This window comes from Phalacrocorax aristotelis, chromosome 2 (assembly GCF_949628215.1).
Source record: "Phalacrocorax aristotelis chromosome 2, bGulAri2.1, whole genome shotgun sequence".
Classification (NCBI taxonomy): Eukaryota; Metazoa; Chordata; class Aves; order Suliformes; family Phalacrocoracidae; genus Phalacrocorax; species Phalacrocorax aristotelis.
In genome coordinates this window covers 90,971,978-90,986,193 of record NC_134277.1, presented here as the reverse complement: position 1 = coordinate 90,986,193, position 14,216 = coordinate 90,971,978, and the positions used below count along the sequence as shown (strand labels likewise).

General features: G+C 36.7%; 1 protein-coding gene across 1 annotated transcript in view; it reads right to left on the bottom strand.

Moving 5' to 3' along the window:
- ABCA13 (ATP binding cassette subfamily A member 13) overlaps positions 1 to 14,216 on the bottom strand; it is a 215,383-nt gene that overhangs the window by 91,725 nt on the left and 109,442 nt on the right. The window contains exon 35 of the mRNA XM_075084330.1: positions 12,852 to 12,942. Within this exon, the coding sequence (XP_074940431.1) occupies positions 12,852 to 12,942 (91 nt within the window). The remainder of the gene's footprint in view (positions 1 to 12,851; positions 12,943 to 14,216) is intronic.

Here is a 14,216-nt window from a genome sequence, read left to right as displayed (position 1 = left end):
TTCAACATGGCTGTCTATCAGATGTGGAAACACTACTGATTTGTACAACAGCATTATGCATTCTTGTACTGATCTGCTTGTCTTCTTTACACATCACACCATTCTTTCTGACTGCAGCCACACTGTGAAAAGTACCCTGCATTGGGATTTCCATAATTGACTCAATATGGTTTTCAAGATTCCCAAGGTATTAAATCACTCAAGAAAAAAAATAAAAAGCTAAACACTATTCCTGTGAATACTTGTGATTTAACTCTTCATGTTCCTTAATCCTACATGCATAGTCTAATTTAATTTTAACTAGAACCTATATAATTAATTTTTGCTTCATAAACTTGTAAGTAATTCACCACCTACATTTGGTATGTATGTCAGGAGGCATAAAAGAAGCACACATTTATGAGAAAACAGTTTCTGATTACCACTGATAATCATAAAGGCTAGAAGACAAGACCAGCTGACCTCTCTGTTATGAAGTCAATTTTTACGGAGAAAGCTTATGGAAATATTCTCATTAATAATTTAGATCATAAAATTAAAAATCTGACCCAATTGTTAGAAGCTGTCTTGCTTGAGTTATGATTGCAATTAACTGCAAGAAGCACAATTATGTTCACAATTAAGTTGTACTTCCAAATTCATCCAGACTATCCTTTGTATTATAGAAAAGATTTTTGCCGCTTTCCAATTCATATAGTTGATATCAGGTACAGAGAAACAGAGCACAAGTCCTAAAATTTGGGAATCAAGATTTTGAAAATTGTTACCTATAGACTGCATAACTATTTATGATAGACATTATAAATCTATCATATGAAGTATTAATTTAGGTATCTGTAATGCCTATACAAGATACAAAGAAGGTAAGCCAGCCTCTTGAATTAACATATAACTAATACTGAAATATACAAAGCATTTCCTAACCATTTTAACCCTCTATTTAATGCAAGAATATCCAGTCTCATACCATTACAAAAATCCGTTAAGCTTTCTTATCACTCATATCAAAATAACAGAAAATCCTCTAAAAGTATAAATGGCACACCGTGCAACACCACCTCATGTGTAGTAATAGATAAGAATTTTAGAAGAGATGTGCATCACAGCCACTCTCTATTTTAAGGGTAAATTTAGGGAAGCAAGAGTCCAAATGGCATTTAGCAACTAAGTATTGTAGCTAGAAAGCCAATTAACTAAGAGCTCTGCTGTAGACCTGATTTATATATAGACCTGATTTATAATCTTACCTTCCCAACCCTATTTGTCTCTTTTTTCTACTCATTGCATTCAGCTTTAAAACCAGACCACAAGCTGTCAAAGGTAGTGAGAATCTGGGGGGGGTTTGTCCTTACTATTAGTCCGTAAGGTGTCTGGAACAACAGGGCTTAACTTTAGATTGGGTTTCCAAGGTACTGCTGCTAGCATAACAAACAATAATAGCCATCACAACAGCTGGGAAAAAAACACCCTAGATGCTGCTGAAGTGTTAGCTGATGCCAAAACACCACTTGTGGTTTTTACTAGTGTGAAAATGGGTAGGCATTTAGCCATAACAGAAACTCAACTGAGTATATACTTATTTTGGAATGTAACACTTTCAGTGACTGGTACAGGCACCTACTCAGATTATAAAAGCACTGTTAAACTTTCAATAAAAAGAATTAATTTTCTAGGACAGAATAGTTGGTTATTTTCCTTTCTCTAGTCAGAAGTACACAAATAGTGCACAAGCATAAAGAAACAGGAAACAATGGTGCTGCCTTCCTATCCGTTACCCTACAGACCCCAAAAGGAACAAAAAAGAGTTGTTACACTGACAGCCAAGCTGATTTGATGAATGGTCATCTGAACTAGTCTGGTCCTGATGGAAGAGAAGGACACATTGCTGAATGCACTGTTCCCATAATTCATAAATATAGCGTTTCATTTCCTTCTATATCTGCGACTTTTGGTGCCTAATACAATCTCTGTTGTTACATTTCCATGTTTTCTTCTGCTTTGCTTTGATTTGTACCTCTTCTCTACATTTTAGCTGGGGTTGCTGCCAGCCTAAACCATGCTGAAAAACAAGTTGGAATTAAGCACCAAGTATTTTTTGGCTTTGTCTGGTGAACTCTACTGTGGCCAGAGCACCTTCATCATGATGAGATGGGCATATTCTTTGGAAAAAAAGGCAAATATTCAGCCAGGTGGACACAATCCTATCATGTCCTGAAAAGGAAAATTACTGTAATTTTGGGAGCCCTAATTCTCTGATTCTGAGCTTCTGCATGATTAACTTGCAACATTAACAAATATGCTAATTTCAATTTCCAGGAGATAATTTTCCAAATAGATACGCTTTTATTGCGTCTCCCCTGCAGAGATGCACCTGCAGTGAACTGCCATGTGGAGGAGGGGACAAGAGGAGGAACATCTGAAAAGGAGGCACAGAATGGTGGCTACAAAATGGAAGCCTATTTGCACCTTCTGTCTGTATTCTTTAAAAGTGCAAAAGCAGAGAAGTAGTACAGTCTGTCAGAATTGCCAAAAAAAGATCGCAACTGATTTCATATATATAGGGGGGTGTGTGTGTGTATATATATCAGTCTCGGAAGGGAGAAAGAATACAGTTGTGCATGCACAGGCAAACATCCATCATATATATCTTCTGCGCTAGAATATACCCTCTTATTATAATAAGAAGCATGCTTTTTGAGATCAGTTCCTGTTCTTTATAGAAGTGTAAATCAGTACTCTGAAAGCTATTAGAATTCAACCCACTGAATTCAACCTGTAACTCAGGTTACAACATTTCAAGATTGAATCTAATGTAGACAATAGGGCTACAACTCACACTACTTTTGTTGTTTGTTGAAGGTTTGGTGAAGTAGCAGGCCAGCAATATAATCTGCATGTTCTCTCTACCACAGCAGTTAACATTAAGTGTGAGGCTTAATGCTAAATATCCTAGCATTTTCAAACTAGGCAGATTAAATGTAGGAAGGTCAAAGGAACTATATTTTCAAATCAGCATTCTCATGTACTTCCCACTGGTAACTTGCCTCCCAGAGAGGGGACTTTTAAATCGCAGCTGCCCAGTTTTGTTCTGCAGATGACTTTTGTTATGCAGTTGCTCAGTTTGCAGTGAGTGGCCTTTGGAGGCACTGTATAAAGCATTCTGGAACAAGCCTCCTGGAATTGCTCAAAGAAAACTCAGATAACAAATGGAGCAAACCTCTTCAGCAGGGCCAAAATTGCACCCTTATAGACAAGGCCATTCTTAGTCACTTTAACTTTTGTGCAAGTACTAGCTTAATATGAACAAACTACTTGGTCTAAAATATTGCAACTTCCATAATCAAGAATACTTTTAGACTCTATCTCTACTGGAGTTATTCTATTAACAGTAAAACCATATCAGAATTTGTGCAGGGAAACAATTCAGAACTGAAAGATGACTGAGTTCTGCAGGAGGCATGTTTTCTTCAGACCCAGAGCTATAGCAAACAATTCCAAAATGTATTTGATGAATAATCTTTTTCCTCAGGCATTCTGGTATCTCATAAATAGTGGTATTAAACAGCTACAAAGATCTTGATTAACAAAACCAACTGTTCTATTTTTTCTAATGCCTCCAATGAATATGGTAACCTAGATAAAATACAAAAATAGATCAAGAGACAGGTGGAAAGAGAAAAAATTATATGGATAAAAATTTCCACCTATACAAAAGTCCAACACCACGTCTATGTATCGTAAAGTCCCACTTACATATTTCAAATGAGGAATTAACTGTCAACAGTGTAATACACAAATGTTATCAAGGTGCCACCTTGTGACCTATATAAGTTTATTGCATGAACAGTTAGCAAAAAGAAGTGCGGTCATAAGTACTGGCTGCTCGGCATACTCCCTTTCATACTGAATCTACTTTGGATGTTGTCCATGTAACTCCTAAAACAGTTTTTTGTTAGCTTTGAGAAATGAAAACCTTGTAGTCCTGCAGAATGTTGCTGGTATCAAGAAAACAGATGTGTGAGCATTGAAAATATATTTGTGGGCTTTTGTAATGCAAAAGAAATTATTTAGTGACAGAGCAGAGAGGACAATTTCACCTGAGGTAATACTTTTGAGAAGGAAGAACAGGGTGCATGAAAATCTAGTTTCCCGTGGAAGTATCAATCTCAAATACAGCCTTGTTCGCACACCTAAGATGCGTACTACACCTTCTACATGTGCGTGGTATTTACTCATGTTTTGGCTTTGGCTGGCATAGAGTTACTTTTCTTCACTGTAGCTGGTATAGTGGCTGTGTTTTGGATTTGGTATGAGAATAGTGCTGATGGCACATTGATGTTTTAGTTGTTGTTAAGCAGTGGCTAAGTGTCCCTAAGTAGTGCTTACACTAGTCAAGGACTTTTTCAGCTTCCCATGCTCTGCCGGGGCACAAGAAGCTGGGAGGGGAGGGGGCACAGCCAAGGCAGCCAACCCCAACTGACCAAAGGGATATTCCACACCATATGAAGTCATGCTTAACCTATAAAGGTGGGGGAAGAAGAAGGAAGGGGGGAACATTCAGAGTGATGGTGTCTGTTCTCCCAAGTAACGGTTACGCGTGAGGGAGCCCTGCTTTCCTGGAGATGGCTGAACATCTGCCTGTCCATGGGAAGGAGTGAATGAATTCATTGTTTTGCTTTCTTGCATGCACGGCTTTTGCTTTTCCTTTTCATTATATTATTATTGCTATTATTACTATTATTAAGTAATTTTCCATTTCAGAATGAAAAGTAAGTATATGTAGCCTTGATAAGCATTTCTTCAAAAAAATTACCTTTTAGATTAAATTACTTACATAACTGAAGTTAAGTATCTGTATTTGCTGGTGCAACAGCATTAACAAAGCAAAGTTATGTTTTAAAATATTTGTGTGTATGTGTGTACATACACATACACTATCTTAATCTATAAAAATATATAAATATGTACACACACACGCATACTTGGGAAAAAATATCTATAAAATACTACACCTGTAAGCTAAAGCAAGGCAAGGAACCACCAGAATTTACTTTGTATGTAAAACCTGAAGACTAGTTATTAAAAACAAATATTTTCTAACACCATGTGTGTGACTTCATATTAATTATCCAAGAGTCAACATTTCCTCCAACACGTAGTCCCGGTATTACAAGGGAGAGAAATAATCAGTTCATCTTGAACATGAGAAGTAAATGCTATCTTTGGAAAACTCCTGCTACTGAGCCACCGAAAGAGCATAAGCCAAAATGGATTTCCCTATTTAAGCTAGGAAGAAAATATTGCTACAGGTACAGCAAAAGCCACATTAGTGTTACATCAGCCAACCCATTGCTGTTGAACTTTCAGTTGCTTTTCAGATAACAGATGATCACATAATCCATATACTACATACAGACTTTTGAAGATGTTGCAAATATGAAAAAAGTGGAATACCTCCAAAATGTGCAATTAGATCATTCTCAAAAGCAATAAGTGAATACAGGAATGCTATCTGCCAGATCTCATTTATCCTCTAGAGGATACTTCTCTTACACTCTTTTTTTTTTCTTTTTCTTTTTTTTTTTTTTTAATTGCTTAGGAATCATTGCAACATGAAATGGAAGACAAGCCGTCCTGCAGAGTGGAGAACAAGACTCCTGAATATTTCATTACAAGACAGGATTTTAAGAATACCATGAAAGATCATAAAGGCTGTCAATATGTTTTCCCTGTCTGCAACTGTTGCAATATCTTCAACAAAATACAGGAACTAAAAGAAAACAAGAGGAAATCCTGGAGTGCAAAGGAAAGGCTGGAGAAAGAGAGACAGAAGGGAGCACTAGCAAGTCTGAGGAAAAACAGAGCCTGTATGAGAAATATGTCAAAAAGAAATCAAAGGAGGGCTTATAGGCAAGACATAAGAGCTACACCATTGAAATTATTTGATCACTTGGTTTTCAAGATATTAAGTTCACATTCTAACAATTATCTTTGGTTAAATAAAGCATTCCTAGTGCACCCACAACTGTGTTCTTTGTCCTTCAGCTCGAAGAAATATCTGAGCATAGTAGATGAGCTTCCAAGCTTTTTCATTTCTAACACACGCAGTACTAATAACTAACATGACAAACGGTCTAGATTACGACAAAGGCAAGGCAGTAGGTTGTTGGAAAGAGCAGGTTCAAAACATTCTTACCTCCACATCAGGCAGCAAGACCTGAGGGATGTTAATATCAAATTTTCTGTTTAGAAGGAATTTGAGATATGTAGAAATTCAATATATAGTCATGACCATCAAAAGTTACATGCATATCAGTTCCAGTGACCCACAACTTCAAAAAAATGTCTCCGGTTATTCTGTTTATTCTAGGCAGGATAGAAAATGCATCTTCTCTTCCATCACAAGATGGAGTGATGCAACAACTGTCCTCATTTGTTTTCAATTAGGTAGAAACTGCGAATACTCGGTAAACTTCAGACCACCATCTGAAGTCTGGATCTATATCTATAGCACGACACATTTCTTCAAGCATAGCTTTCAGTCCAAATGAGATTCATAGGTTTTAAGAACAAGCAAAAATACCAAATTACACAGTGAAGGAAAGCAACTACTAAGTCGCATGGATGACCTTTTGTGGAACCAAATCAATTCCATCAACAGAACACATTCATAGGCAATTAATATGAATTTCAAAATAGAAATTTCAGAAGGGATTATTTTGTTCTCTGGTGCTCTACCACTTGCTCAAACCTATAGTCTTTTCTCAGTTGAGCCCCCTTTTTGGCAGGTGCTTTACTGACCATTTTTTTTCTCTAGAGCTGAAGGGAACAAAAGGCTTCTGTCAGGAAGGCAGGCAGGGTTCACTTTCTTCATTTGCCAGCAGTTAAGACACGAACAAGAGGACAAGGAGGTGGAGAACAGAAAGTGGATCAGCTACTTGCCATTGTAAGAATACATCCCTTTACTAGAAAATAACTGTCTTTCCATTGTTTTCCTAATAGCCCTCTGCTATCTGAGCCTGCCTAACAAAAAGCCCAAGATGTTCGTTCTGGGGATGGAAAAAGGAAAAGGACCAGGCAGCAAACACAAGGAAAGCAACTGGTAGGGCAAATGTTTGAATGAGAGAAGAAAGTTATGGGTGAAAAGAGGGAAATGCATTTGAGGTAAGTGGAAGAATCCGACAATTTAATTTCAGAAGGATAGAAGGAGTTACAGTTATGCACTTATTGAGAAACAAATTTATGTAAACCTTAAACAAGTTAGATGATCTCATTTTTGAGATCTGATATCTTTTTGTGATTACTGATAGGTAACATTACAAAGATGCTCCATCCTAATTTTATGCTTCAGACAACCCTGAAAGGGTGGCAAAAGGAAAAGGAAGCAAGATTCAAGGCTGAGGTGTATAAAGCTAAATAATTGGAAGAGGTGAAATTAAGTTTTCAGCATATGCTAAAAGCATAAGTTTTCTTGCAAGAAACTAATTAAAACATCAATAAAAAGCTGAAGGAAAATATAATGTATCCAAGATTTCTAGACCACCTATTCTGACACTTCTTTTTCAGAGTCTAGTACTGAATTTAAGTGTCATTTATACTATTAGACTACCAGAAGATTGAAATATATGCTGTATCTTCTCCTTGTCAGTAGTTGGCAAAAATTTGAAAACTTTAATCAGTCCTCATGTCAGCAGCCGCTTCTTCTAAGCAGAGACACTGCTACTTATTGTCCATAGTTTTCTACTCAAAGAAGCAGAGAACTAGAGAACTTCTACAGAAATCAAGTTACATTTTGCAAGGTGGAACATTGAAGTCATTCTTATATCTTTTTAGGTGAATTTTACAGGGAAATGAAAGAAGGCTGTTCCACTTAAAAACAAATGTTGTGATATAACTTCAAAGATACTACAACAAATACTCTGTCAACCCTTGTTTTATAATTATGGGGAACTCAATTTGTCATAGTAGATTAAAAGCTCCTCTCTAAGAATAGAAGAAACCATTCGATCACCTATCAGCAGACATTGAATTCCACTCTGTTACCCATGTTTAGAAATCAATAACACCTTTTATTATAGCATATTCCTGCAAAGGCCCCAGACTTGTGTCAAATGCACCAGGATAGGGAACAACTTCCCTCAGTAGACTAACTCCATATGTTAATTAACCTCTAGAAGTGTCTGCCTTCAGCTTCCAGCTCGTTGTTTCTCTTATTTCTTCCTTTATTCCATTTATCACTTCTGCCCCTATAAAATTTAGAAGTATACCTTAATAGACAGAATTCTGTACACATAAAAAAATAAAAAATAAAAAAAATCAGGCTTTTTAAGCCTAAATTCTCTATCTTCTTTTTGATATACTACATTAACTAAGCCCTGATGGTGCCTTTATAAGGACTTCAGCTCCAACCTCCAATATTAACTCTTCTCTCTTCCCTTTCCAAATTTTCAACTTTTCCTTAAAGACGTTCAGACTTAAAAACATGGACACAAAGTTGTACATATTATTGTAGCATCAGTCTCATCAATTTGTTTGACAGTCAAAATGACCTCTTCAGGTCCTTTTGTACATTAAATTGAAACATAAATCATCTTAGCCACACTGTCTCAAAGTGCTTTTTCACCAGGAGTAGTAAATAACTTTCAAAGTCAGTGTTTTCCAAGATATTACTCCCCACTACACAGATTTGTCCAGTATTTGGCTTAATTAAAACAATTTATTTAGAATATATTCAGCTTTTGAAGTAATTTAACTCACTCCTTAGGACTGGTCTGACTCATTACTGTTCTACCAATCCCTTGCAGCAGACACTGTATTTTTTCATAAACAAGTTTATATTTATTTCAGTATGACTGATGAAAATAATTAAAAGGCAGAGTTGAAACCCAGTGAAAATTCACTGAAAGCTTTTCAGTTTGATGTTTTTCTATTAATGACTGCTTTTTGTCAACTACAATTTCTTAGTTAAATTAGCTTTTAGATGTACTGTGTATTGTTGATTTTTAAAATCCTAATAGAGGCAATGTCATATTTTGCCCAATATCCTTCAAAATGGTTAACACCACTGCTTCAGAGAAAGATTTAAGCAACCAGAAAATTAGTTATGCATCAATCCACTTCCACTCCAACATTTTCAGTGGCTAACTTATCCAAGAACTTCAAAGACATTAAGTTCTAATAGCACTTCTGTTACTACAGCTATTCATATTATATATACACAAATAACCACCCTTTTGCTTTTTAAACATATTACCACAATCTTACTCTCCATAAATTTTATGGCAATGAATTATTATTATGTATTACGGAGTAAAAAATGTAATTTTATCCATTTTGAATTTTCTACAGTTTAGTTTCACTATATCTCAGGTACTAACTGTACTTTATTGCCAGAAGAGATTAGATCCAGAGTTGGTATCTCCCAAACATTTCTAAGATGTACAATGCTACAAAATTAATTCATTTGGCTCTTCAGCAAGATATCCGAATATCTTAATTCTGTAGTATTGGTCCCTTAACGATGCAATGAGCCAACTCTCTAGCTTATTGCCTGCTTTTGCATATGCTCAGAATATTTTGGCTTTTATTCATGGTTAGCTATTTATCCCTTAGACTTGCTCTTAGTTCTCCTGATTATTTTTGTACATATACTGCCTGCTGTAGTTTATGATAATTTTATTGGACTCCATAGAGTTGTTTTTTCCATTTTCTCAAGGCTATTTGGCTGCAAAGATTTTGTCATGCAGTCATTGCAAGCTCAATCTGATCTTTTTTCTGCATGCTCTGTATACATCTACAAGACAATAACAGTCGTGTGCCCCAGCTGCGTAGAAATTAATTATGCATGTCTGTATTATAATATATGCATGTATTATACCTGCACCCTGACTTTAAAAGCAAATTTTAACCATTCTCACCAAAAGGTGAGTTTTGTTCCAAGGGTTTTTTGGTGGAATAAAACTAAAAATTTTAAGTAAACCTTCCACAAAGGAAACTTAAACCACAGAAATTACACAGTGTGCTTTGTATCTTTAAAGTTGCTGCTATTAAAATTGTTACAATTAATTTAATTAATGGACTGCTACGTACCTCTAATATTTGCATTTAGAAAGAGTCAAATAATTCGGAGGGTTTTTTACCTTATTGTGGTGTGTTGACCCTGGCCAACAGCTAAGTACCACACAGCTACTCGCTCACGCTCTCCCTCCTCCAGCAGGAAGAGAGAAAGTGAGAACACTTGTGGGTCAAGATAAAGAAGTTTAAGAAGTGAAGTGAAAAGAAAGGGGAAAAAAAAAGAAAAGGCAATGCAAAGGCAATTACTCACCACCTCCCACAAGTAGACTGATGCTCTGTCAGTCTGGTAGCAATGGCTACCTCCCAGAAAATCCTTCCCCTCAGTTTTTATTGCTGGGCATAACACTATATGACATCGAATAACTCTCTGGTCAGTTTGGCTCAGCTGTTCAGATCACATCCCCTCCCAGCTTCTTGCTCACCCTCAGCCTACTCATTGCGGGGCGGGGGGTAGGGCAGAACAGGAAAAAGAGAAAGCCTTGACACTGTAAGTACTGCTTAGCAATAGCCAAAACACTGGTGTGTTACCAACACCAGTTTAGGCACAAATGCAAAACATAGCACCATAAGGGCTGCTATGAAGAAAACTAACTCCATTCCAGCCAGACCCAGTACAATAAGACACTGTAAAGCATAACTAGAAATTATCAAAGCCCTGACTTCAGTGGGATAGTGTCATATTTTGCTGAAGTGTTGTCTCTTGCCTATTTTTGGCATTGGTCACCAGCCTAAATAATGTACTGATTTTTTGCACTTTCATTTAAGAAGGGACATGCACACTGTTCTATTATACCTCCTGGTCTGGGAGACAAGAGAAAACATTTTGATTTCTACACAATCCTGATGCCTCACAGGCTCAATACCAGTAAAGAATAGCCAATACCCTGCTTGTGCTCAGATCCATGCTTTGTCAAAGCAGCTCTCTAATCCAAATTCTTTTACAAATCAAATAGCAGCATCCTGTGATCTTCTCAATACCCCAGCTGTTTGCTTTAGGGGGTTTTGAAAATTCGTTTGACTACTTTGACAACAGAAAGTTTGACTGTCTTTGAATCTGCTTTCAAAGACAAAAATTATACAGGTCAAGTTATTGCCCATGGAGTATTCTGGTTAGCTTAGACAATGATGGATACCTTTCATGACCATTTCCCAGATCCCTTATGCCTACACTTCACAACTGCCCTTAATGATGAACGACAGTCATCTGCAGTGAGTGACAATTTTCCAGTACTCACATTCCCAAAGAAATGCCATTATCACATTTTCTTGCTATAATTTATCAGACTGAAAAATACAGTGTCTCTGATTACTAGATTCTTTATAATGTAATAACTTGAACAAATACTAAGTTATGTGTTTTGAAATGTGGATGGTAAAAGATACTATGTTGTTAGGTACAGTATACTCTGTTTTGATTACTTTAGGAACTGTAAATCTTACTGTTTAATGAAAATGCAATGTGGAGAAGACAGAAGGTTTTGATCTGAAATTGGTTCGGATATTCTAGCTGAGCCTTGAAGAAATACACAACTGATTGTTATAAAATAAAGGGATACTCAAAGCTGTATCTTGAATCGAAGTCTTGTTCTCACCACTTACAGGAGTGGATACTTTATTTGCTTAGTGAGGGTTTTTTGCTATACAGTTACATCTTCACTGATTCAACGGGGACTGAAATAGACCAGCAAAAAGAGCCTCTGGAAAAAGTTATCCAGTCAAGTTTACACTTTGTGAGAAAAGGTCTCATCTTAGGCCACAATTCTTGGCACTGATTGCTCATTAGTGGAAGATCCAATTGAATTTATCTTAACAAATAACTAAAGGTTGATTCAAAAATATTATTTCCATTGCCATAACAATGAAGGTCCTCACTCACAGACCAGGACCTCTCTGTGCCTGTGTTCTATAGAAACAAAACAAAAAAGACTGCATATAGAACAAAATGTTTGGCATTTAACCAAAGAAGACTATACTCTAGATATAAATCATCAAATAGAAATAAACGTGGTACATATAGAAGCATGAGAAACCTAAGAACAAAAAGAAAATACCAATGAGCTTCATGGGCACTGTCATTAGAGACCTTGAGTCTTGCATTTTGCTAGGTATCACATTAGTGACTTCTAATAAGAGTTTTTAAGGAGAACAAGCTTCCTAAGTTTTCAGAAATGTCAACAAGGACCTCCTCCCAGGCTTGCAGGGTAGGAAAATAGAGACCACAATGGAAATTGTTTTAAAACAAACAAACATGTAAGGGAACCTGAAGTAACATGCCATTGAGAGCATGAATGGTCTTCTACTATGGGGGCAACGGCTTTTGGTTTGGTTTGGTTTGTTTTTTTTAATTTGCACGGGGATGGAGATGAATACACCTTTCTAATAGCTTACAGATTTTATATCTGTGGTGTATCTTAGCAATATTTATCCACTGCCAGTATGAGTGAAAAAGGATAATTAGTTGCCAGAGATTGATAGGAAGCAGTACATTAATGCTGTTGCAGTGAGAGAATGCTTGTGTGCACATATACAGATAGCAGAAGGGCAGGAAGATGTCTGTGAAGTGATACAGAGGTGAATCACAATAGACATATTAAAACCTACTACACAAGGCAGATCAAGTTACATGCACAAAAAAACAAAAGAATTACCAGATGGTAGCAGGCAGTATTCTCCATTTGCTTGTGCATTCCTCAACTTTGGGAATTTTACACGTTTATCTCTGATTTAGGATCTTTAAAAACCTGGTTGCTTCAGAAGGTACCTAATTTTCTACTTACAGGCTGATTCCACACCATTTGTATGGTCCAGGTGTGCTGCCTGTGGAACACAGGGCATCTTCTCTGAGTCCTGCAGTAGGTTCAGAAATACCTTTCATGAAATAGGGGGGAAAAAAAAAGTAGAATCCATTTTCTAAAAACTACTTTACATACACACACACACACTTCCCAAACCATCCAGATTGTCCAACCCTGCTGGAACGGCTATAAAATTAGTCAAGCTCTCCAGTGGAGGAATCCTGGAGATAAAGGGAAAGGAATAAATGCCAAGAGATGCAAAAGCACCTATGCAAACCATTGTTGGCCTATGCACACTATCTGCAATGATTTTTCAATAGACTGGCTGCCCTTGATTGACATTTTATGATCCTAAGGTCTGGCATATGTTGGAACTCAGTACTGCAGTCTTTACACGGGGCATATTGACAGCTTCAAGCCTCTTCTGATTCTCTAGCTAGAAATCTGTGGAGACAACTGCAACTGCTAAAGAGTTCTAGTTGTACCAGTACAACTAAATCTAATGTACAAAATCCTACAGAACCAAGAATCCACAGAGCTCTGGGAAGTGTCCATAGATTTGTGCAAGCATGTGGGCAATAATGCTATTGAAAGACATTTAAAGCACAATGCAGTCAGGCACAGTCAACATTAATAAAGTCCTGCCTAACTAATACTATGGAGAGGACTGGGCAACAATGCATGTTTTGCAGCAAAATCATTAGCATGCATGCCCCAAACTGGGAGAGGATGATGGGATCCTATTACCTAAAATCACCATGGGAAAAAACAAAATTATTTTTTTATAAAAGTAACAATCTAAAAATCTGCACGAGAGTAAAATTGTAAGGGTTGAATCTTCCTAAGCAGAGGGACGCACATCAGAAGGGAGTTAACATTTGAAATAACAAGCTGAATTCACCAACTTTTTAATTGTGAGATCTATTTAAATCGTCTATACACTTTGTCAAGTAGATTTGTGTTTGACCTACTACTTCTTGCTTAATCCTGTTTCACAGTTCTGTCCACATAAGCTCCTTTGAATTTCATAGAGGTGTATTTTATTTATTAGTCCCTCAGCCTTGCAGAAGCTTGGAACAGCTTTCATAGTGAGTCGGTTATTAACACTCACCCCACTTCTTGTAAGCCCAAATAAAGAATAAAGTTAACATTTTCTTATTTTAACATGAACTGCAATTTAAACAGTGATCTAGGAACTTCAGATAAAAAGAAAGAAAAATTAACATAAAATAAATACAGCTACCATGAGCGTCTCTAATTGAACAGTAAATGCACAACCAACTTTTTCTTTCTCTTGATGAAAGCTTTCCCTGGCTTTCTCTTCTCTGTTTGGGTTAAGCTGCAAAA